At 33.4% G+C, this 25,796-nt stretch overlaps 2 protein-coding genes across 4 annotated transcripts in view; one reads left to right on the top strand and one right to left on the bottom strand.

Annotated features, from left to right (window-relative positions):
* Positions 1 to 764: 764 nt before the first annotated feature.
* Positions 765 to 20,543, top strand: LOC143239596 (uncharacterized). Its single transcript, XM_076480818.1, has 4 exons — positions 765 to 3,320; positions 11,350 to 11,622; positions 12,823 to 13,012; positions 13,497 to 20,543. Exons 1-4 carry the CDS (start codon positions 795 to 797, stop codon positions 13,775 to 13,777), a joined length of 3,270 nt encoding a protein of 1,089 aa, XP_076336933.1. The 5' UTR covers positions 765 to 794; the 3' UTR covers positions 13,778 to 20,543.
* LOC143239597 (secretory carrier-associated membrane protein 1-like) overlaps positions 19,682 to 25,796 on the bottom strand; it is a 38,246-nt gene continuing 32,131 nt past the window's right edge. For all 3 annotated transcript variants that reach the window (XR_013021253.1, XM_076480819.1, XM_076480820.1), the window contains one exon: positions 19,682 to 24,460. The gene's annotated coding sequence lies outside the window, so the exon portion shown is untranslated. The remainder of the gene's footprint in view (positions 24,461 to 25,796) is intronic.

Here is a 25,796-nt window from a genome sequence, read left to right as displayed (position 1 = left end):
AAGACAGTTTTATGTTTCCATTTAAGGTGCATGACGTATGGAATGAGATATTGTCGGCAATAATGAGGCCAAAATGTTGCAAGTATTTAAGAGCGGAATCGGAAATTTCTTGAAAAATAAAGAACGAGTTCAATTTGTTACTTTTCTCAAGAGTAGCGTTTGTTAAACAGGTTTGTGAAAGGGGAGGTAGGATCGAATAGTCCAGCCGGGCATGGCCGGGTGGTTAGGGCGCTCGACTCGTAATCTGAGGGTCGCGGGTTTTAATCCCTATCATACCAAACATGCTCATCCTTTTAGCTGTGTTGGCATTATAATGTGACGGTCAATTCCACTATTCGTTGGTAAAAGAGTAGCCCAAGAGCTGGCAGTGGGTGGTGATGGCTAGATGCTTTCCCTCTAGTCTTACATTGCTAAATTATAGATGACTAATGCAGATAGATAGACGTTGTGTAGCTTTGTGCGAAATTCAAAAACAAAAACAATCAAATGGTCCCTTGTTATCCGTACGTAATGTTATGTACAGGTTACGGAACAACATACACTTTACATTAATATACCATTGTCATTTGCTCATAAATTTAATGTAATTTATACAGGTGTAAACCTGTAAGTTTTATGTACCTTTTACTAAAACTGTAATGTAGTACATTTTTGTTGATAAAATTAACCAAAACTTGTTATATGATTTTTTTTTGTATCTTCATTCAGGTATGTCGTTATAAATGATACAGTAGAAATTTTTTTTTATATATATTTAAAGATGTAAACCGTAAAAAGAATGGCTCCTGTATTGAATGATGGGACCTCTTTCATTTGTAAGCTGTTCCGTGTGTGGTCGTGAGTATGGATCACAGTCAATCAAATTTCACGAACCTAAATGTCTAGAGAAGTGGAAATCTGTAACCATGATTGGTCCATCTAGCCCACAGAAAACACGTCTCTATTCTAGTATTCCTAGCATAACGACGACCACCAGGTGGCGGTGTGAAAAATGCAAGGTTATCATTCCCTTAAATGTCAAAGATAATCATTTGGCCGCCTGTATTAAGAACTTAAAAAGTTATTCAACTAATTCGGTAGAACGACCCCGTACACGGACGCTGGAAAGACCTACAGTGTTGGTTACTAACACCACAAGAACTCCACGCCCTAAAACCGAAACATTACCTAGGCCAACTGTTGACATTGATCTTCCTGTTGTCGACATCAGTAACATCAACAGAGAGGATGCGACGAAAACTGCCACTGTACATCGAAGAACAAATAAACCCGGGATTCGTACAAACGGACGTACTGGGCGAAGCAAAAAGTCTAAACTTCCCATCGGATATTATCATATTGGAAGCAGAAAGCCACAAAGTCAGTCCAAACCAGGTCTAGGGATCAATAGAGCGAAGCACCATCATTATTCTGTGTTTACAATAACTGGACATCATTCTTATGTTCCTATGCCCTGTCGCACTTGTCACAGAAGCATAGCTCCGGAAAAACTGCACAGCCACGGGAGTAACTCACAATATGAACTTGGAACCATCATCAAACATGAAGAGCAAAAAGTGGAAGAAAGATTAAAAAATAGCTTGTCTCCAAAACGAAATACGGACATAAATAAACATAAAAGATTCCAAAAGTTCGACTCAAAAATTACTTCATCGAAATCTGAAGAAGTAAAAACAGATAAAGCCAGTGAAACAAACGGACAAACTAAAGTGGAACCAAAGATTATTTTGTCATCTGGTCTTCCTAAAAACAATCGAAATACCGGAGAAAATAACTTAACACTTGTCTCTTCATGTAAACAAACTATAAAATACCGAAATAGTGGAAAAAGTGATTTAACACTTGTTTCTTCATGTAACTACAGGAAAAGTAACCGAAATATTGGAGCAGGTGACTCGACACTTGTCTCTTCATGCGACCAAACTAGAAACAACCAAAATATTGGAGAAGGTGACTTGACTCTTGTCTCTTCACGTGACCAAACTGGAAACAAGGTAAATATTGGAGAAAGTGACTCGACACTTGTCTCTTCACGTGGCCAAACTAAAAACAACCAAAATATTGGAGAAGGTGACTTGACACTTGTCTCTTCATGCGACCAAACTAGAAACAAGGTAAATATTGGAGAAAGTGACTCGACACTTGTCTCTTCACGTGACCAAACTAGAAACAAGGTAAATATTGGAGAAAGTGACTCGACACTTGTCTCTTCACGTGGCCAAACTAAAAACAACCAAAATATTGGAGAAGATGACTTGACACTTGTCTCTTCATGCGACCAAACTAGAAACAAGGTAAATATTGGAGAAAGTGACTTAACACTTGTCTCTTTATGCAACCAAACTAAAAACAACCAAAATATTGGAGAAAGTGACTCGATACTTGTCTCTTCATGTGACCAAACTAGAAACAACCAAAATATCGGAGAAGGTGACTTGACACTTGTCTCTTCATGCGACCAAACTAGAAACAACCAAAATATTGGAGAAGGTGACTTGACTCTCGTCTCTTCACGTGACCAAACTAGAAACAAGGTAAATATTGGAGAAAGTGACTCGACACTTGTCTCTTCATGCGACCAAACTAGAAACAACCAAAATATCGGAGAAGGTGACTTGACTCTTGTCTCTTCACGTGACCAAACTAGAAACAAGGTAAATATTGGAGAAAGTGACTCGACACTTGTCTCTTCACGTGGCCAAACTAAAAACAAGGTTAATATTGGAGAAAGTGACTCGACACTTGTCTCTTTACGTGGCCAAACTAAAAACAAGGTTAATATTGGAGAAAGTGACTCGACACTTGTCTCTTCACGTGACCAAACTAGAAACAAGATAAATATTGGAGAATGTGACTTAACACTTGTCTCTTCATGCGACCATACTAAAAACAACCAAAATATTGGAGAAAGTGACTTGCATCTTGTCTCTTCATGCGACCATACTAAAAGCAACCAAAATATTGGAGAGAGTGACAAGACACTTGTCTCCTCATGCGACCATACTGAAAACAACCAAAATATTGGAGAGAGTGACAAGACACTTGTCTCCTCATGCGACCACACTAAAACCAACCAAAATATTGGAGAAAGTGATTCGACACTAGTTTCTTCGTCTGACGAAAGAGTTCGCAAAAAAACGTCAATCGTTAGTGATAGAAGAACAGTAACGAATATGCCTGAATTAGATGCCACTGACATTACTAAATCCGAAACATCAACTGGCAAGGCCGTCAGAGGGCTAAGAACTATTTTATGTTACATATGTGGGCGTGAATTTGGAACAAAGTCACTCGCAATTCATGAACCTCAGTGCTTAGAGGTGAGTCAAATTTGTGTGTGTTAGAGTTGTAAGCAAAGTTTAAAAAATAAAATATTTAAGAGAGATTACATTGTGAAACCGAGAAACAAGTGTTGATCCGAAATCCATTACATATAAACTCTGTGATTGATTCTATTATAGCGTATTTCACAAGCAATTGAGAAACATTTAGCTTTTTTTTACAAAGTGTTAACAGTTACAGAATATGTAAACGTAACAAACATAAAACGTGTGTTAATAAATACTGAATGTAACGAAAAAGAGAATCTCGCATCAACCTGATTATCTATCTATATACGTGTGTGTGCACGTGGAGACTTAAGAAAGTATACCTGTACCACCTAACAGCATATATATAGCTTTCCTCTTCAAAGAACTGAGTTACTGTTCAAGGTTGGGTGAATCATTGGTTGATCGATTAATTTTTCCACGAATTTGTAGCTGTATCACAAATGTAGATGTGCTTCGATGTTTCTAATTCTGTATAATGGGACTGATCTTAAAGATGTATGTGGTTGAAACATTAGTCTATGCTGCGACTTACTTCTAGTTATGAATAGATTTATGTTTGATGTCGAAGTTCCACAAGATTGGTTAGTTAAGTGATTAGTTGTTGTAAAGATTATCCATTATGAGTAGGTTTATGTTTGCTGTCGATGTTCCTGAAGATTGGTTAGTAAAGTGATTAGTTATTGTAAAGATTATCTATTATGAGTAGGTTTATTCTTGCTGTCTGTGTTCCTGAAGATTGGTTAGTAAAGTGATTAGTTGTTGTAAAGATTATCTATTATGAGTAGGTTTATTCTTGCTGTCGATGTTCCTCAAGATTGGTTAGTAAAGTGATTAGTTGTTGTAAAGATTATTTATTATGAGTAGGTTTATGTTTTATGTCGATGTTCCTCAAGATTGGTTAGTTAAGTGATTAGTTGTTGTAAAGATTATCTATTATGAGTAGGTTTATGTTTGCTGTCGATGTTCCTCAAGATTGGTTAGTAAAATGATTAGTTGTTGTAAAGATTATTTATTATGAGTAGGTTTATGTTTGCTGTCGATGTTCCTCAAGATTGGTTAGTTAAGTGATTAGTTGTTGTAAAGATTATTTATTACGAGTAGGTTTATGTTTGCTGTCGATGTTCCTCAAGATTGGTTAGTAAAATGATTAGTTGTTGTAACGATTATCTATTATGAGTAGGTTTATGTTTTCTGTCGATGTTCCTCAAGATTGGTTAGTTAAGTGATTAGTTGTTGTAAAGATTATCTATTATGAGTAGGTTTATTCATGCTGTCGATGTTCCTCAAGATTGGTTAGTAAAGTGATTTGTTGTTGTAAAGATTATCTGTTATGAGTAGGTTTATGCTTGCTGTCTGTGTTCCTGAAGATTGCTTGATTAAGTAGTTATTTGTTGTAAAGATTATCTATTATGAGTAGGTTTATTCTTGCTGTCTGTGTTCCTGAAGATTGGTTAGTAAAGTGATTTGTTGTTGTAAAGATTATCTGTTATGAGTAGGTTTATGCTTGCTGTCTGTGTTCCTGAAGATTGCTTGATTAAGTAGTTATTTGTTGTAAATATTATCTATTATGAGTAGGTTTATTCTTGCTGTCTGTGTTCCTGAAGATTGGTTAGTAAAGTGATTAGTTGTTGTAAATATTATCTATTATGAGTAGGTTTATTCTTGCTGTCGATGTTCCTCAAGATTGGTTAGTAAAGTGATTAGTTGTTGTAAAGATTATCTATTATGAGTAAGTTTATTTTTGCTGTCGATGTTCCTCAAGATTGGTTAGTTAAGTGATTAGTTGTTGTAAAGATTATCTATTATGAGTAGGTTTATTCTTGCTGTCGATGTTCCTCAAGATTGGTTAGTTAAGTGATTAGTTGTTGTAAGGATTGTCTGTTATGAGTAGGTTTATGTTTGATGTCTGTGTTTCTCAAGATTGGTTAGTTAAGTAGTTATTTGTTGTTGTTGTATAGATTATTTATGCTATTTCCATTCATCTCTACTCCTTACATATTAGAAGATATGTGTTAATATACTCATGTGTATACTAAAGAATTCATAATAAACCTAGATATTTCAAAGCATGCCACTCTTATACCAAACCTTTTGAGTTTGGCTATGAACAGAGGTTCAAACATGACGTTTTCAACATCCTGAGAAGAGTCATAAACACAAAATTCAATGCTATGTTCATGTTCAGTGATCCTAAAAAAACCTTCTCAACTCCCGTCATACCTGGATGATTCAAGAGTGTTTTAGGCCCATTGGTACCACCTTCATATGGGAAGGGGGGTTATAGCATATAGATAAGACTACCCCGAGTTCTCTTGCTTAGTCTGATTACTCCAGCCCTAAAGCTGTGTGAGGAATTCACGAACAAACAAACAGGACTGAAATCGTAAACACACAACGTGAATTAATTCTATCAATCTGTAAGTCTAGGAATGTTCCTTCAGTTGTTTCCTACCTTAAGTGATTGTCTAAGGCATGTTCTTTTGTTTGTTTCCTGCTCTAAGTGATTGTCTAAAGCGGGTTCCTTTGGTTTTTTACTGTCCTGAGCGAGTGTCAAAGAAATACCTGGATGATGTTCTAAGTGTTTTAGTCCATTTGGTACCCACTTCATATGGGGGTGTTATAGCATATAGATAAGGTTACCCTACCACTTGGAGCACCTTGAGTCCGTCTGCTACGTTTGATTCTATCAGCCCTAAAACTGTGTGAGGAATTCATGAACAAACAAACAAGACTAAATTCACAAACACACAACGTGAATCAATTCCATCAAAGCGACTTTCTAACAAAAACGAACCCACTTCCGGGTATTAAAAGCGGACTTGGTAATATTGGTTCTGAGTGTGGGATAGCTCTACAACTGTACCAGAAGCAAAGTTATTTCTAAGTAACTGTGATTAGTGAACTGCACAGAAAATTCTCAAGTGTCATCTTCTGTGTGCATGTGTAATCAGTACATTATATTGTTCCCCTCTTTTCAAAACTTAATAAAATAAACAGTTTTTAATTAGTTTTAAAAATAAAATTTATTTTATCTTCTCACATTTAGTTATTGCGTACGGTGTTCTTTTATTTTTCTGTTTTTATTCGACAACTATTGGCCACTAATCCATGTCCTGTCTCCAGATAATTAAGGGGTTATTCTTGTTCAACTTAATACTGTATTTTGTCTGTTTTCTTCCCTAGGCCCAGCATGGCCAGGAAGTTAAAACGCTCGACTCATAATCTGAGGGTTGCATGTTTGAATCCCCGTTACACCAAACATGCTCGCCGTTTTAACCTTGAGGACGTTATAATGTTGCGGTCAATCCCACTATTTGTTGGTAAAAGAGAAGCCCAGGAATTGGCGTTTGGTGGTGATAACTAGCTGCTTTCTCTCTAGTATTATACTGTTAAACTCGGGACGGTTAGCGCAGATACACTGTAGACCTTGTGTAGCTTTGTACGAAATTACAAACAAACCATTATTTTCTCCCCTCAGCAATAAGTTAGCACACTTGTTCTGAAGCACAGTGAGGTTGCGATTTGTTGTTATCTTAAATCTATTCATAAGGAAGTTAAATCGAATATCGTCTTATCCAAATTTTTCGTGACGTCGCTTTCAGGTACTTAATGTTTTTTTTCCATTGTCCAGAATGTCTGTTGGGAAATTATAAAGGTTCTGTACAACAAATGAATAGATAAGATACGTTACGTAAGACTAAAAGTATTTATAGGAAAGTAAGTCAATCCTTTCTTTTGTATGGAATTCTTGGAAGTAACTTTAATGTGCAGATTGATATTCTAAAACGAATTCTATCTCGACACAGGGGTGAAATAGATTATTTTTGTGAAGGCCTAATAGGTCATATTCTCTATCTTATATAAATATGGAACAAAATAATTATATTTAATTCTCTAATTTTCTGGTAATCTAAGTTAATTAGGAATAACTTTCTTATAAATAAATGGCTATTTTTAGAATTAATTTCTTTGACACATGAACGTATAATTTGCATCCCATTGGATAGCTGTATGTTTGCGGACTTACAACGCTAGAACCCAGGTTTTAATATCCTTGGTGTGAAGAGCATAGTTAACCCATGGTATAGCTTTGAGCTTAACTATGAAAGAAGAAACGTATAATTTATACACGCGACAATATCTGAACATAAAACCAACAACTCTGAACATTTCAAATAAATTTTGATTTAACTGAAAGTACAGTGGAGCGCCATTAAGCCGCGGACCAGTAAACCGCGAAATCGCTTAAGTCGCTGTAGCAAGTCTTGTCCCAAGATTGTTGATGTGTTAAATCTACTACCTGGCTTTTTAAAGTTTCTCACACTCTCCTTGTCTTTATAACTTCAAGGAGATATTTAAAAAGGATTTGCTTTAATTTGGGAAATAAATAAAATATATTACAATAGAAATCGACCGTTAATCTACCTTATCGGCTCTCTATGTCAGCTTTATGGAGGCCGCCATTGTTACCGAATCACACCTCTCCATACATTAAAGTTAATCCGCGGTAAATCCGTGAAAAAAGTGATCAATATTTAAAGTATTATTTTTAATTTGATAATCCGATATTTTTATGGAATTGTATAAATATTGGCCACAAACCCAATAGAAATCACTTCAGTTTCTGAATTAATAGTGAGCATACCATATTGACATGGCGGTCCGCATGTAACACGGGAAGACGAAATTTTACAGGGAAAAGCGAACCATCGCAATGCATTGGTCGTTTGTGTTAAAACGGCACTTGTCAATTGTATCTGAATGGTCTATACATTAATATTATAATGATCACGCAATGGCCCGGATGAGGCTCCTCGGCGGAGCTGTTGGCGACTTCGGCTTTTCAGTCACAAAGGTTTAAGCCGCGGTTAAGCAGGTTGACCCCCCCCCAAATAACGCGGCTTAACGGCGCTTCACTGTACGTACACGTTAGGTTAAGGCGCTCAACTCGTAATCCGAGGGTCGCGGGTTCAAATCCTCGTCTCACTAAACATGCTCGCCCTTTCAACCGTGGGGGCGCTATAATGTTACGGTCAATCCCACTATTCGTTGGTAAATTTGTAGTCCAAGAGCTGGCGATGGGGAGTGATGACTAGCTGCCTTCCCTCTAGTCTTATAGTGATAAATTAGGGACGGCTAGCGCCAATAACTCTCGTGTAGCTTTGCGCGAAATTCAAAAACAAACAAACAAATTTACACGTTAGATTTCTTGTAGAAAATTTAAAATATAGTAAATTTAATAAAAACTTGTAGTGTTCAAACTTTTATTAGCTTTTTGCATATTTGTTCTTTGTACATACATATATACAATCAAAAGTTCATCTTGTGTCTTTTTTTATTCGTTTGTTTCGGAAGTTTCGTGCAAATCTACATAAGCGGCTATCTGCTCATAATTTTGAACTGATAGACTAGAAGATAGGGAATTAGTCAAATAATATCCACCGCCAACTCTTGGGCTGTGCTTGTTTTCTAAATTTTGACCGTCATTACTATAAGAGAACGACGACCCCAATGTATGTAGTGCGATTTTGCGATAATGTACCGATAATCAGGTACCTCCAGATCCACAATTAAGCACATTAGCCATTAGATCACGCTCGATCCATGGTTTCGTGAAGTTAAGTTTATAGAGAATCAAATCATAACCACACTTATCTTTATTAATGAGTTCCCTCCTCAGTGGCATGTCTACGGACTCACACTGCCAGAAACCAGGTTTAGATACATGTGGTGGGCAGAGCACAGTTAGCCCCTTGTGTAGGTTTGTTCTTACTTCCAAATAATCAAATAACTTCATTTATTAATTTTTTCCTGGTAAATTATAAATTAAAGTAACAAAATTCTTTCTTTTAGTAAGTTTTCTCCAACTGTTTAAGGAGAGGGGGGATAATAGATTTATTTTGGTAGTTTGACAATTCTAGAATTTAAGGGAAAAAGACGAAATTTGTGAATTTTCACTGACAGTACCAGATATTAAGTTTTTTTTATTTGTTTCGTGGGAAAAACACACACGCTAGTTAGTTGTAACAATAGAAAATAAAATATGTAATGCTGGCAAGGCGTTCTAGTACCTGAAATTGAAAATGAGGCCCGATACTTTTTTCTCAATCAACTAATTTTACTCATCTCGTTCTTCGTATATTAATGATTGTGGGTGTTCGTGATTCCTCACGTATGCTGGTAGAATTCATTTAGACCGTGCAGTACACAGACTGTAACTCTCCACCAGGAGCTGGTGTCAGGTACCGTGTGACCTTTTCAATTGAAGAGTAGGTGTCACAGCGCTAAACTGATATTTTTTGTCCTGCTCACGTAGTTTTTAGAAACACAGATATTTTCATTAAAACATTGAATAACATACATTGTACAATTATACTATGTATTTAAAACGTATTTATTTTAAAGAGGTTTATTATGTGTGCTTAAATTGTATTTATTTGTAAGAGGTTTATTATGTGTGTTTGAAGTGTATTTATTTGTAAGAGGTTTATTATGTGTGTTTGAAGTACATTTGTTTTTAAGAAGTTTATTACTTGCTTAATATGCATTCAACGAAGGTCGCTTTTCTCGAGTTATTCATGTTGGCAGGACAGGGTGTTTGCAAAATATATAAAAGTCAAAGTTTTTAATCTTGTAGTGAAGTTAAAAATATAGTAATTTAATAGCATGCGCGTTTTAAAAACTTTTAAAATAATTTTTATTTGGTATGTATGTGTGTTTTCTTATATCAAATCCACATCGGGCAAAAGACAGATAGCCCTTTGTGTAACTCTGTGATTAATAACAAACTACGACGAATATTTAAGTAAAAAAGGCAGCAACTATTGAATTGTTTCTGAGAGTAGGTTAAGTGTAGTACAGGTAATTTGAGTTATTTCTTATGATATCAACTCCTATTGTCTCTAGCTGTTTTAGTAGTTCAGGTTACGAGTTTTTTACCTGACATTACCAATCCTCCAACTCCTAAACTGTTTAAGAACAAGACGATAGCTACTATGTATGTGAGATAGTACCAAACCTTTTAGTTACTATTTAATTAAGGACAGATTTGAATTATTTTTGACAGCATTAAGTATTTTATTTTTTAGAGGAATATCTGAACCTCTGTTTCTTTTCATAGAGTCAAATACTGTAGTTACTTCATGAGAGTATAAGACCTTCAAGTAAAGTCTGAAGGTACTAATAGTTTCAATCACAGGTCAGTTGAAGAAAAAAACACGGAGTGACTAGAATAGCTAACACACTGACTGATTCTCTCTAAAACTATACTATTCTTAACTATCTCGTACATATAATCTACTTTCGAATATAGTAAAAATTTTACCTACCATTCTTGGAACTTTTATGTGCTTTAAGCCTATATATTATTTAACCTTTTGAGCTGAAGTCGTCATTAAGCCTCGTAGCTTTTCCTAGCTAACATTTAAGTTACATATTTAAATGTATAGCTTACGAAAGTTTCAGTTTTTACTTTCCTTTTTATTGAAAGCCTTGATATTTACGATTTTAATCAGTCTTTATTATTTCCCAAGTCTACCTTTTGATTTCTTCTAAAAATTGAAGATATTTAAATTTTTGGTGACCTGCATTATTAAGCTGTTGCATATTTTGCGTTTTCCGTAAAAAAATATTTCAATTTCTTTTCTCAATCCAATATTTTTACTCATTTCGTTCTTAGTATATTAATGATTGTTGCAAACTTATAAGATAAAATCTTTGTCTTACTTTCTGAATTTGCATTTTGATACCAGAAACTGGTGTTTACTTACCTTTGAATTTTAGTTTCATTACGTAATAATAAACGGTTGACAAACAACAATAGATCGTTTTCAAACCTCTATCTTTTGCATCCATTTATATTTATTAAAAGTTGTTCATTGCTCACTTATTTAGCACTTTATCAATATGTTGACTATTCTTTAAACTCAAAAGTACTGAAAATTAACTCTTTAAAGTATTTTACTTTATACTTAAACACTGTTTCTTCAACTGAGATTTTCACTGCTTATATACTCAGAAATGGAAACGGGAGAATGACGCGTTACCGTCTGACCAAAAGCGTTCTGTACCCCGAAAACCTCATAATTCTGAAGCTCTAACGAGGGATGAATATAACGAAGCATCATGGAAGATATTTCAGTCGCAATTGGCACCATGTCCTGAATGCGGGCGTACGTTTTTCCCGGATCGCCTTCCAATCCATCAGAGAGCGTGCAAGGGCAAAAATGACAACGGTGGAAGTAAATCAAATAGCTTCAGCGTATCTGAAACATCGGATAAAGACGAGTCGGTATGACACGTATATGTGTATTTGAAAAACGTTTTCTGTTAATAGGTATAAAAATATTGCTCTCGTATAAAGTTAAATATTCTCTTGCTTAGAATACAGGTTGTGCTCAAGCTAACGGAGGCTGTATTCCCTGCTAAACCAGTATCTTTGTTGTCGTTAAAAGTGTGGTGTTTTCTGGTAACAACAGATTTCCTAATAAATATCAAATAGTTAGGCCCACTAATAACAGGAGATTCGTTCGGGAAACGAGGAAGTAATTTGTATTTGATAAATTACAATTTTATTATAAAACAATCAAACGAAAATACATTCTCTTCTTTTCGATTGTGATTAGCTACACAGCTTCCTTTCTCTCGAAATAGGCTTCTTTAGAAATAAAACACAATTATCTTAAAGTATGTATTTTCATCAAGAATTCTAAGTACAACCGAACTAGGAAACTATGCCTGAATTAAAGAGATAAACTCGTTTTTATTTTATTCCGTCGACAGCTCTTCTTCGTGACTCTTGTAGATATTACAACATTGGCCGGCTGTAACATACAAACACTGACGAGTCGGCCAGCAAAGGATATTACAGTCACTAATCCTTTCAACCCAGATTCTGTATATTACTGTAATATCCTCTTGGACAGAAAACGTTATCTACTAAAGAGAACAAAGCAACTAGAACAAGGCAATCTCAACGACTCTCTGGACCGCGTAGTTAGTTTAAAACTTCACACAAACCAAATAAACGAAATATTTAAAACATTCCTGCGTATTTAAACAAGTAGAAATCATTTGACATACGAACATATCATAAGAATATATTGCAGCTAATTGAGGAGCAAACTTGTTAAAATAGATTGTAAAGGTTATTTTGAGGAGCAGCCTTTAAGAAATTTGTTTTAAAATTTATCATTAAATACATACGCACCACAATAAAATGTAAGTTTCTGTAATAAATTAAAGTCATTTTTCCTTTACTAATAAATACAAGTTTCAATTGATTAGTGAATGTTCAATTGCATCATTATGAGTACCCCATGGTTTCTTACTGGTCCTAGTAAATCATTTACAGTAACCTGCTATTAATAAAAATTTAGTGACTGTCGTTTAATGTTCTTCTTAATCGAACAAATATATCAAATATGTCTAACATTACAATCATTATTTGTTAAGAAGTTAACGTTGATCAATAGGTATTTCTTTTCACAAGCCTTCAGTGAAGAAGCTAGTACCAAGAAGATGTCCTCTGATGACTTGTTATATATGTGGCCGACAGTTTGGTACCAAATCCATCTCTCTGCACGAACCACAATGTCTTCGAAAGTGGAAGTTAGAAAACGATAAGCACCCGTTCGAACAACAAAGAACAGTGCCCAAAAAATCCGAACCTCAGATTAAAGGTAAGATAAAAATATGAGAACGCTCAAGAATGTTATAATAACAGGTTCTGAAATGCAAAATATAAAGTTTAAAAACAAACAAGCTTTTATTTTAAAGGTAACCTTTAAAAAAATTGGTCTTCGATTTTTCAGTGGAAAATAAATTGTATCTTCATATATAAGCACTGGAAGCCTGCACGCTTTCTTTTTACATATACGTGAATATTTATACGAAAATTCTATTGTACTTATCAATTTATTTTTAAAGAAAAAATATTTCGCGTTAAATTATTGGAACTTTTTGGCAGCCATTTTAAAGGTTTCTCCAAAACTTCATAGACAAGGAATTAGATGCATGTTCATACGTTTCTTTGTTTTTTAAATAAGAATTGTGAAGTAGTTAAGGTGATTTTTTTAAAATTATTTTTAAGAGTATGACATTATTCGATTTTTGATATCAGATTTGGTAAGATTTCACAGTTTAGGAATTTATTGTTCATTCCAGAGAATGGTACTATTGATGTAGGTGGAATGGAAGACGCCGCTTGGAAAAGCCACCTACAGCAACTGGTTCCATGTGGACGCTGTGGTCGAACGTTTTTTCCCGATCGCTTGACAGTGCACGAACGAAATTGTAAATATTTGCCTTCTCGTAAGACCTCGTCTGCAACACCATCCCATAAAAGCAACCTTTCACCTCCCCCAAACAGTTCGTCGCTCACGCTACCTCAGCAAATGGTGATAGAGAAACAACAAGGAAATTCATTTTTTCTTTACTTTCCTTAGATAATCGAAAGTCGCTAAGATCTTAGAGAAGTTGTCTGAAAAAATCACCGAGTTTGTTTAAAACAAATTATATAATTAACTTTTCTTTGCAATGAGATAAAACATGCACATATGGTGCACATAGAAATAACAATGTACTCATGGAATGGGACTGTATCGAGCAAACCAAATCCCGTATATACTACATGATACATAACAACAAATTGTACTGCCCTGTTGTTGGTAATTAAATCACTATGCATTCTTACTTCACATAATACCAGCAACAATGTACAAATTTATTAATTAAAGCATAGTGTGGACAAATAATTCACACACAGCTTCCAACAATTTGAACAGAAAAGTGTGAGAACTAGTTTCCTATCTCTTATATCAATACTTTGTTTCAAAATTGTTTTTTTCGTTAATGAACAGTGCAGTATAAAAACAAGCAATGCACATATACTGTATCTTGCAAAAATATTCTTCCCCCACTAATATTGTCACACATTTCGATGAAGTACAAATAATGTAAACAAGTTTGTTTTGTTTTTAATGAACTTGTTTTCATTCAAGACTCTAATGATCAAATTTAACACTGTTACGTGTGAATGAGGTTGAATATCAGCTAAACCTTCAAATAAAATATTTCTGTTTCCATAAGTGTTCAGCTCCCTACGTCAGTACTTGGTGGAAGTGGTAGCAATTGCGGCTGTGAGTCTTCTTGGATAGGTCTCTTCCAGCTTTGCACAACAGGATGGTGTAATTTTTATATATTTTTTCTGGGAAAATTGTGAGGGCTCTGATAAATTTACTGGAGAAATGTGTGTTTTTCTTACAGCAAAACCACATCGGGCTATCTGCTGAGTCCACCGAGGGGAAATCGAACCACTGATTTTAACGTTGTAAACCCATAGACTTACTGCTGTACCAGCAGGAGACTTGTTGGAGATCCTTGATGGACTGCAATTTTCAAGTTTTGCTATAAACTTTCTATTGGATTTAATTCAGAACTTTGACTGGGCCACTCCACAACATTCATTTTTTTTTCTTTTGAAACCACTCCGATGTGGCTCTATCCTTGTGTTTCGGGTCATTGTCCTATCGAAATGTAAACTTTCGACCCAGTTTTAGATTCATGGTTGACTCAAGCAGTTTTTCTCCAGGATTCACCTGTAATTTACATCATCCGTCTCTCCCTCAATCCTAACGAACATTCAAGTCTTGCTGATGAGAAGCAACCCCATAACATGGTGCTGTCACCACCATTCTTCACAGTTGGGATGGTATTGACTGGGTGATGTACGGTGTTGTGCTTTCACCAGACATAATGCTTTTACATTAGACCAAAAACTCAATTTTTGTTCGTCTGACCAAAAAAACCTTCTGCCACATTTCCACACAGTATCATCTACATGTTTTATTACAAACTCGATACGAAATTTAAGATGATTTTTTTTTCTGTAATGGCTTCTTTCTTGTCACCCGCCAATACAGGCCAGCTTTGTATAAGGACTGGAATAGTGTCGAAGTATAAACTCTGACTCCAATCTCAGACATAAAAAATTTCAAATCTTTTAACTTACTGTTGGTATCCCTAACGAGTTTCCTGCATGCCTGGTTGCTTTGGCTGGAAGCTCCACCTGATATGGGTGGTCGTAAACATTCCAATTCTTAATGATGGACGTCACCGCACTCAAAGGGATAATCAGGGTCATTGAAAATTTTTTGTAACCTTTTCCTAGTCTGTGCTTCTCTTCCACTTTATCCTTGACTTGTTTGGAAAGCTGCTTGATATTTATGGTTGGTGTTCTATATCATATTGTAGCTTGATCAAATTAAATAGCTGAAGACAAATTAAACCGCTTTGATTACACACAGTCAGAGACCATTACACTAATTTTGTGATATTTCAAACGAATATTTTGCAACTGAACTGATTTAGGGTTTCTGTAGCAGATTGGTTGAATCCTTAAGCATTTGAAAATATTCTAATTTTCTTTGAGAATCTATCTTATATAATATCAGTGTCTTTAGCTCTCTCAGCTTGAAGTACGTTGTGTGGATTATAAATAAAAAGTCCCATGTGAAAGTTTCATGATTTCAAGCTCAAACAGCAACAAAATGTGGAATGTTTTTAGGACGGTGGACATTTTTGCAAGGCACTGTGTAAGTCATACCACAACACAAACAATTCACACATGCACATCACAATATGAAACATGTAATTCCACGTGTATTGCAGAGTGCACACAACGTTCACGAATATACTGCATAGCATAAAACAGCTTACAATGTACAAATACATTTGATGTTCATGTTGTTTCCTTTCTTTTCATCTTCACAACTAAAGATGTAGTGACACTAAGCTCATGTTATGTCTTAGTTTAACGTCAATAGATTCTAGCATTCTAATATTCTTCTCAAGAAAAGCGAGTGACGTGGAAGAAAGTGAAAGTGCACCATCGCATCCATTTAGAAAATAGTTTGTAATACTGATATTCTTGTAGATTTTAAAATTACGGTGTTATTTTATTTGATTCTTCTAGTAACTGATCCAATACGTATATATTCGGGGTTTCACCTTGGGTATGTAAACTCTCATACCACTACCAATGTATATAGTGAACGCTGTCTTTAAAGTTAGAGAGCCCTTTTAACATAATCTCATGTTTCAACATGTGGACATAGCTGTTTTTAAGGAATCTCTTACCTGAACATGAGAACATAGATATTTCAAAGGCACCTCTTACCTGAACATGTGGACAGAGGTGTTTGATATTTTTCTTCTTAATGACGTACGAAGTGGTGCCCGAGTAGGATATGACCAAAGTAACAGCTTTCTTAGGAACGTTTAACATAGCAATATATGAGGTATTTAGTTTCACACAAACACTACATGGTATAAAACAAACAAAGCATTAAGAATAGTAAAGTACTGAATCATACACAAACAACTTTCACGTGTAAATCATAAAATAAAATAACTAACTAGCACGTGCCACATGGTACAAATAATTCCACTTGTGAATTGCATAATGCAAACTAAATCACTTGCACAAGTACTGCATAGTACAAATCAATACACGTTGAAGTTGCACAGTGCAAAATAATGTGCATATGTACAATATAGTACAAAACGCAGTACATACATTTTGCATAGCACATAGCACAATTATGTTGAATGATCGGGTTAGTTGTTGTTTTCTGTTATTAAGCACAGAGTTGCATGAAAGACTGCCTGTGCTCTGCCCACCATAGGTATCGAAAAGTGGTTTCTAGCAGTGTAAGATAAATATTTTAGATAGGTCTGAATGAGAATAGTTACATCCAACAGTTTATAACACTGTATATATATTTTATCCATTAAAGCAAAAAAGCACTGAATATCTGAGTAAAACCGTATTCTTTAGTCATGTATATTTAAATTATGAAATAACAAACTGTACATTTTAAGGGTTATATATTTCCATTTTCAAGGCCAGTGTAGTTGTAACTGTTCAGATGCACTATTTTTATTGAACCCTTTATTTGTAATGTTGTGAGGATAATATATCATCTTAAGCCCCAAGATTATGTTTGTTACAGTTTGTAGACTTAAAATGCACTGTGATACTTGAAAATAAGGATAAATTGAATGTTCTGAACAATTTTCTCCAGTCTCAAGAAATATTGTTGTTGTTTCGAATTAAGCACAAAGCTACACAATGGACTGTGCTCTGCCCATCACGGGTATCGAAACCCAGTTTTTAGCGTTGTAAGTCCGCAAACATACCGCTGAGCCCCTAGGGGACATTAAGGAATGATGTTAGATTTCTCAGTATATTATGTATTATATGAAGTTAAATGTGTTTAAAATAAGGAAATTACACCTCTGGTGTCAATATTCAAGAGTTATAAGTTTGTAAAAATATTGGGCATTATATGTAAATCTCAGAACAAATTGAACATCCAGTCAAGTTCCTTCCAGTGACAAGATCCGAGTGTGTATGCTTACAGACGTTTGAAATTGTAAGAATGTTACTTAGGTAACATTTTAACACTTCTATGTACCTTTAATATTTATTAAAGTTCAAAGATGAGACCTAGAAATTTATTAGTTTTCAAACAGCAGTGTTTAATGGAGGCATCTATATATATGTGTGTGTATATTCGTACAGAATATAGTGAGAGAAGAGATCAGAGTGTGAAAGAATATAGCGTTTGTTTTAATACCTCTAATTGTAGTTTATATTTTAATCTCATTTCCCTGCAGATAAAACCAACAACCAAATTGTAACAAGTTTTCACGTCTTTTTTCCCAGTTCTTGTTTCTTCCTACAAAAAATTAAAGTTATTAAAATAATGTTTCTCAAGAGGGCTGGTATGCATATTAAATCTTTTATTAAAATAATGTAGAAAACAACGTTTCGACCTTCTTTGGTCAACTTCTGGTTAACAAAGAGAGTTTGCAGCTGACTGACCGTTACTAGCAATGTTTTAAGGACGAGAGTACGGGATTCTAGGTGGTGTTGCAGTTAGATGCTATCAATTAATATATGTATAAAAGTGTCCCTTTATATTAGTTAAATTTCGGTTTTAGTTATACAAATTAAGCTTCTTTCAATTTGCATTTCTTTATATTTGTTTCCCTACTTAGTATATGGGTGTTTTCTATGGTTATGTTGCGTTTATTTGAGTTGTAGTGTTCAAAACTTTTAAAAAAAATAAATTTGGCGTTTACTGGAATGTTGTGTTTTGTTACAAGTTGTTGTTTTTCTCCAAATGTTGGGTATATATGGTATGCAGTAGTGTAAGGTTGTGGTTTTGTTTGTTGTTGATCTAAGCGTGTGTGCGAATAATTTTTTCAACGGTTTTTGGAGGAAATTTGTGGATTCAACATCAACAAATTTTCTCCAAAAACCATTGGAAAAATTATATGCACACACCTCGATCAACCACAAACTACAAAACCTTACATTGGTTTAAAATTTAACTAATATAAAGGAACACCTTTACACCTGTACCAATTAATAACCTAACATCTAACTGCAACGACACTTACAATCCCGTACGCGTTCACATTTTCGTCCCAAAGGCACGTGCTCGGGAACGGTCAGTTGCAAACTCTTTGTTAACCTGAAGATGACGTAAGAAGGTCGAAACGTTGTTTTCTACTTTATTTTAATAAACGTTTTAATACCCATACCAGCCATCCTGAGATACATTTTTACTTCCAGCGGGTTTCTTGTCATCACGAATTAAAATAATGTTTCGTTAATTCCCGAAACAAAAATATTTTTATCAGTCTTGAAAGTTTCTACTTTGTATATTAAACAATGTATGTCGTTAAATATATATGCAATAACGGCTCGTTTGGATTGAGAAAATATTTTACGTTGAAGAGCGAACAACGTTTCGACCTTCTTCGGTCATCGTCAGGTTCACTGATTAATGTATGTCGTTATTCTAGATACTCCCAATCCAATCGTTTTACCCAAAAATTGTGGTATAAGCAAATATCACTAATTTAAAAATAGCATGCTACTATTTTTTTTGTACAATTTGTACTCTAGTGTAACAAGTGGTATACAATTCTATATAACGTTTATCTCACTAGCCTGATACCTGAAGTTAACTCATGGTAATATACGATCTTACGGTGGTTAGAGCAGTAACCAAACAATGTTCATACAGTATTTCACTGGAAGAAAATGGCTGGATTATTGTATAAAATATAAATGTGTAAGTGGGTGAAAGTGTTATTAAATGTTAATATATTTAATGGTTATTATGCAAGATTATTTAAGCATATTGTGTAGAACTTGCTTACTGAACATGAACTCTTTTGAGTACGATCTGTATAAGTGAGATGTACTTATGAAACTATGGCTAATACAACGATCTTGTGCCAAAATTTAAAATTGACTTAAATAACGTGCCCTGCAAAATTTTTCAATTTTTATTTGCAACTATGTGATTATAATTTCATTAGTTACATAATCCATCATACATCACTTAATAACAATTAAAATTCAAAATCAAAAGTAAAAAGAATCACCAAAACATAGAACAGGTTCACAGAAAACAAGAGATAACAGAGAAGCTTAGGTGAACTATCAACTAACTTGGGTTTAATAAAAAATAAATCACTGGGTAGCAACAATGTATTAAACAGTATGTATTTGAGTGTTGTCAACTGTAGAAAAGGCTGCAATTCCAATACAGGGTTTATTTAGAAGTCCTTAAAATTTGGTAGACAGAAAAAGAAACCCATGTGTAATGACATTTCATGAAAATATGGAGGTTAATGTTATAATTTTATAGAGGCTGTCAATATATAATCACCATAAATCAAGTAGACAACATTATCTCTTTACCACACTTTGTTTTTTACCAGGAGGGCAGTATTCTCTTTATACATGGCAGGTAAAATCTAATAGATGTTGACTCAGTAGTTAGTTTATATGATGGTAAAGTACTTGGTATATGGGACCTTATACTTCAGGAAGGTAAAATATTGCATACATGAGAGACTATTAAGTTAAGAAAGAATAATGTATTCTACACATCAGGGAAGGTACAAGTTGAGGGGGAGTAAATATTCTACATACCAGGAACTGTGCAAGTTGAAGGGAGAAGTTAATGTATCAATGCACACCAGAAACTGTACATTAAGGGGAGAAAGGTAAAGTATTCTAAACAACAGAGGTTGGTTGTTTAAGTGAAATATTCCATACATTAGAGATTGTATAAATTAAGGGGGAGTAAAGTAATCCACACACCAGGGACTGTGTAAATTAAGGGGGACTAAAGTAATCCACACACCAGGGACTGTGTAAATTAAGGGGAAAAAAGTATTTTATACACAAGAGACTGTTTAAGTTAAGGGGGAAATTATTTTACTGATGTATGTATATATTTTCTATAATTCTTGCTTTTTTTCAGGAATTTTGGTCAATTTTTGCAGGGAGAACAAAAATCACTGGTTGTTGCTGTACTCATGTTTGTTATACAAGTTATGAAATGGTGGATTGCGAGTCTTTACTCAGATAAATTCTACAAATAATAAACGTTGTTTGTGCTCACTTGCCAATAATAGATTATTTGATTTTAATCACACTGGCATTGGAAAGGTTGTACAATGATACTGATGTTTTTATATACATTTACAAAGTTCCGTGTCTTAACAGATACTTACTAAACAAAATATCAGCACTTCCAGACATAATGTTGATAACATTAATACTATACATCTTATAACTTCTTATCTTCAACAAAAAGTATTTAAAAAAACAAAATGAACATAAAACCAACTGAATGGCAGAAACCAGCCAAAAACTTAATGAAAGCTTAACTTAAATACAAATAAGGCTGGTATTCTCATAAACTGTCTTAATGGCTAACAAGAAAAATCATTCTGAAATTTCACTGTTAAATCTTTAAACTTATGAAAATAATATCTAACTAAACTTCATATTTCCTTCAGATAAGACATTTCCATGATACCACTTGTCAACAAAAGCCATCTTAGTTTTTCCATACAATGTTAATGCAAGTAAAAATACTAATTGCATTTTGAAACCAAATATTTCTAAGATAGATGCAATATTTGAACCAGACTACTTCAGAAAGTGAATATATAAACCATACTTTCAGACACTTTCCACATTTGAGTTGGAAATTCTGCATTTTACTTTGCATAAAATAAGAATCCACTTCAAAACATAATTTTTTTTTCTTCAATGAACCTTCTGTATGTTCTTTCTTGGACCTTGCCATGATGAATGAAATTAAATACCACAGAAGTTTATGGTGAATTAAAAAAGAAAAATAAGAAAGTTCCTAAAGCAGAGGTTACTTTATACAGGGATTAAGACATTGACTGCCAGTAACACAACATGAAATTCAAAACTGTCTGTGTAAAGGCAATTAGAGTTAATAAAACATGACTGCTTTTCCATGCTTAGAAAGTTCAAATCGATGTCACAGGCATACACAAAAAAATAGTTACAAACTATATATGGAATTTATTTTTTAAAGAGTGAATATTTTCTCAACTTTACACTGGATGTTAGAATGTGAATTTTTAGTTGGCCACCTACTTTTTTCTATCAGTAAACAATCACTCTGGTTTACAAGTATTTAATTAAGCATACACAAATATTACAATATATATTTCATGCAGAAAAATGTAAACATTTGGCTTCAAAATTCAACAGTAACATGCCAAAAACACACCATAAGATAAAATACTGGAATGTATCTTAATTTATGAATAATTAGTGTATATATAAACACACCTGAATTTTCATTAGTAAACAGATATATATGAATAACACAACAGTTGCACATTTTTTCAAAAAGATAAGCACTAAATTGCCATCTTTCACAATACAAACTTAAATACAGCTTCCAAAAAAGTGACTCTAGCGTGCGAAATCATAAATGAAGACAAAGAAATATAAGATAACGGAGTTGTATACATGACAAAGACCCCAATTCTTTCAAGGTCTGTTTTTCAATACAAGATGTCAGTAACATTTATATATCATTTTATACTGTCAACACGCAAATTTTTTTTTTTTTTTTTTTATATAGATGTTTTTAATCTGATTCAACATAGTAAAATGTTCTTTCCTAATTCAAACACTCAGATACTGTCTATAGTACACTTTTTACTCTTTATTTAAACAGATTATATGAAAACAAAATTAAAAAAATTTATTTACAATTAAAAAGAATACAACATAAAACTCATTACACAACAAATAGTTATTAAAAACAGGGACTTTCCCACAAAAAAAGAAGTGTTTCAGTGTCCTCTAACCTGAAGATGGTATCACAGCATACCAAAACATGTATTTTTAGAACTATTATTTTCATAATTATATACTGTGTAATGATTTTAATACTGAACTCCTTTTAATTGTAAATAGATATTTTTGCTTGTATTTCACACAAGCACCTTTTTAAATAAGTTCAACTGGATTTTCTTTTTGTAAATGAAAACAGACTTGAGTTATGTTAATATGAATGTAACAGCACATTTCTTAACTGAATACTCTTCACTTTGACTTGGAGTGGTCAGCAGTTTATTCATTGAACTCAATAACAAGACTAGTCAAATATTACTGAATCCTGACTGTTAACGATGATGATAAAATTGGACCAAAAAATAATTAAACATTCAAAACAAGCTGTGTTAAAAATAGTGATTTTTGAAAATGTAGGAACATTAGATAACTTGCACAAGAATACAAGTTACATACAGGTAATATAAGAAGCAAGTTAAGAGGAAATGGAAATCTAAAGATTCAAAATATTTTTCCCATTTTTTTCTCTATCTTAGTCTTCTACTCTGATAATAAATTAAAATGTATAATTCAAAAGTACACATGTCAAATAAAAATTTGAGAAGAGCAAACAATAATATGGTAATTTTATACAATTTCACAAATATACCCCAGTTATTACCCTGTATTTATTTTGGGCTTAATATTTTCAGAAAAATATGTCTAACACTAACAAGTAATTCAGAATTTTGTAGCTTTCCACCAACAAGACACTATATATATTTGTAATATAAAAATTCCAGTGTGAGGGCCAAACATTCAAGTTAAATAGAGGTTTTAAAACAGTTTGAAGTTTCAGGTCTTTATTCAGTTGTTTAGTGATCAGTGCTACAAGTTCAAAACAACCTGTATTAACAGTAGAACAAAAAAATGTTTACAAGTTTTTATAACATAGTATTTGGAAATTTATTTGCCAGAACTAAAATTTGTTACCGTTATTTGTTGTTTTGATTATCCTAAACCACAAAAGGAATAGCTGGAGTCACAGATAAAATTTCATTTATGACAACAAAGTAATTTTTAATAGTAAATTTGTGTGAGTTCCAGATATTAATATCACTACATATAAATAAATGTTGCAAAAGCTGTATCTCTAACATTTATCATGAATAGAGGAAAACAAATATCATATAGAACTATTCACTGTATTTTAACAATAATCCACTTTCCCAATGGTTTCAAACTCTGCAGTTAACTTCCATTACCAATTTATGTAATGGAATCTGACACTGATTACTACATAAGATTTTTCTCTCTGAATTATCAACGAAAATAATACAGTACTGGTACTGGTTAGCAAATTGAAGTGTGCATTTTAGCTTCTGAAACATTTATAATGTGGAATCAGAAACTGAATACTAATAAAAGTTTTCTCTGAATTATCAAATTATTAATGAAAATAATACAGTACTAGTACTGGTTAGCAAACTGAAGTGTGCACTTTAGCTTCTAAAACATTCATAATATGGATTATAATATGTAAAGATTTAAAAAAAAAAATTCACTTTCAGTTTAGTTTTTTCAGAAGAATATATGCCTAACACTTGTGGTTAAAAGATTCAAAGACAAAAAGCATTAATACAAATCTTAAACCACATAACTGTTAGAAGTAATAAATTTGGAACATGTCATCACATACTTGTGACTGTCCCAACCAAAACTTATTTGTAGTTTAATAAACAGGTATGAAGAAACTCAAATGTCAACACATCTACAATAGCTATAAAGAATGCACAATCAACTACCAAAGTGAATTTATTTAATATTACAATTTCTTTCTCGCTTGCACTTGTTTATTTCAGCAAAGAACTGCAACATATACGAGTACAATCTTCCACAGCTAAGATGTAGCTTCTGTTACTTCAAATGGCTAGACTCGTATAAAAATAAAGAAGCAGTCAACAGCAACAAAATGTTTAAACTATTAAAAGTCTCACAGTTAGTAATAAACTTTATGTAAATGTACATCTATAACTTACCTTATTATAAATCCAATGCTTCCCTTTATAAGAGAATGTTCAACATTTTATTTATTTATTTATTTATTCACAAGTTAAAGATATTGTTCAACAATTGGTGTTCAGGCATTAAAAGATTTCCCACAAAACATACATCAAATGTAGTTTTAGAAATCATATATATGGTTATATTATATTATTGCAGATAAAATATATTTTTAAACTGTTATAGTACAACCTGACTAACTTGTATATAGTTGTATCATTGCTTATTTATCTTTTTATATTTTGTATTTAAAATTAGCAATCCAAGTTTGTAAAGTAGAAAAACCAATCAGGGTGAATATTGACTTTGGTCAGGTTACAGTGACATTCTCCATTTGTCTTAATACAAAACTGTAGAGCAGACTAAACAGTACAAGAAAAAATAGTATCAACTTTTATGTCGCACATTTCTGTGCATGTTTCAGGTGGGTTGAAATTTTACTTTGATTTTTTGTTTTGAATTTCATGCAAAGCTACTCAAGGGCTATTTGCACTAGCTGTCTCTAATTTAGCAGTTTAAGACTAGAGGGAAGGCAGCTAGTCATCACCACCTCCTGCCAACTCTTGGGCTACTCTTTAACCAAGGAATAGTGGGATTGGCCATAACATTATAATGCCTTCATGGCTGATAGGGCAAGAATATTTTGCATGATGGGGATTCAAGCCCGCAACCTTGAGATTACCAGTTTGAGTGCCTTAACCACCAGGCCATGCCAGGCAAGGAAATTTTAGTAAAAAGTTCTCAACCCCTATGTCAGACTTGAAAAAATACAAAAGTAAAACAAAAAAAATTTGCCATATTATTAATGTACTTACATTTAACAAAAGTATTATAATACAACAGGCAACAAATGACATTAATACACTATTTCTGTCTTAAAACATATTTCCCAGTTACTTTTGCACTATAATGTAAACAATTTTACACTGTAGTATATGATCATAGGGTAAGCTCCTGTTAAGAGGATAGGATCCTTTCATGTATAATTAGATGAGTAATTTTTGTTATGTACCATTAGAAGATAGTCCTATTATGTATTATTAAATGTTAAGTTTCATGTATCATTGTATGGCAGATTTCTGTTACATACCATTAAAAGGATAAGTTTCATGTATCATTGTATGTTACATTTCTGTTATGTTTAAGAATGAAATAGTTTTATGTATTATTAGAAGTTTATAAAATAGAAATTAAGTATTATG

This window comes from Tachypleus tridentatus, chromosome 13, assembly GCF_004210375.1.
Source record: "Tachypleus tridentatus isolate NWPU-2018 chromosome 13, ASM421037v1, whole genome shotgun sequence".
NCBI classification, from domain to species: Eukaryota; Metazoa; Arthropoda; class Merostomata; order Xiphosura; family Limulidae; genus Tachypleus; species Tachypleus tridentatus.
Note: the sequence above shows the minus strand (reverse complement) of the source record. Positions and strands in the feature narration are given on the sequence as shown.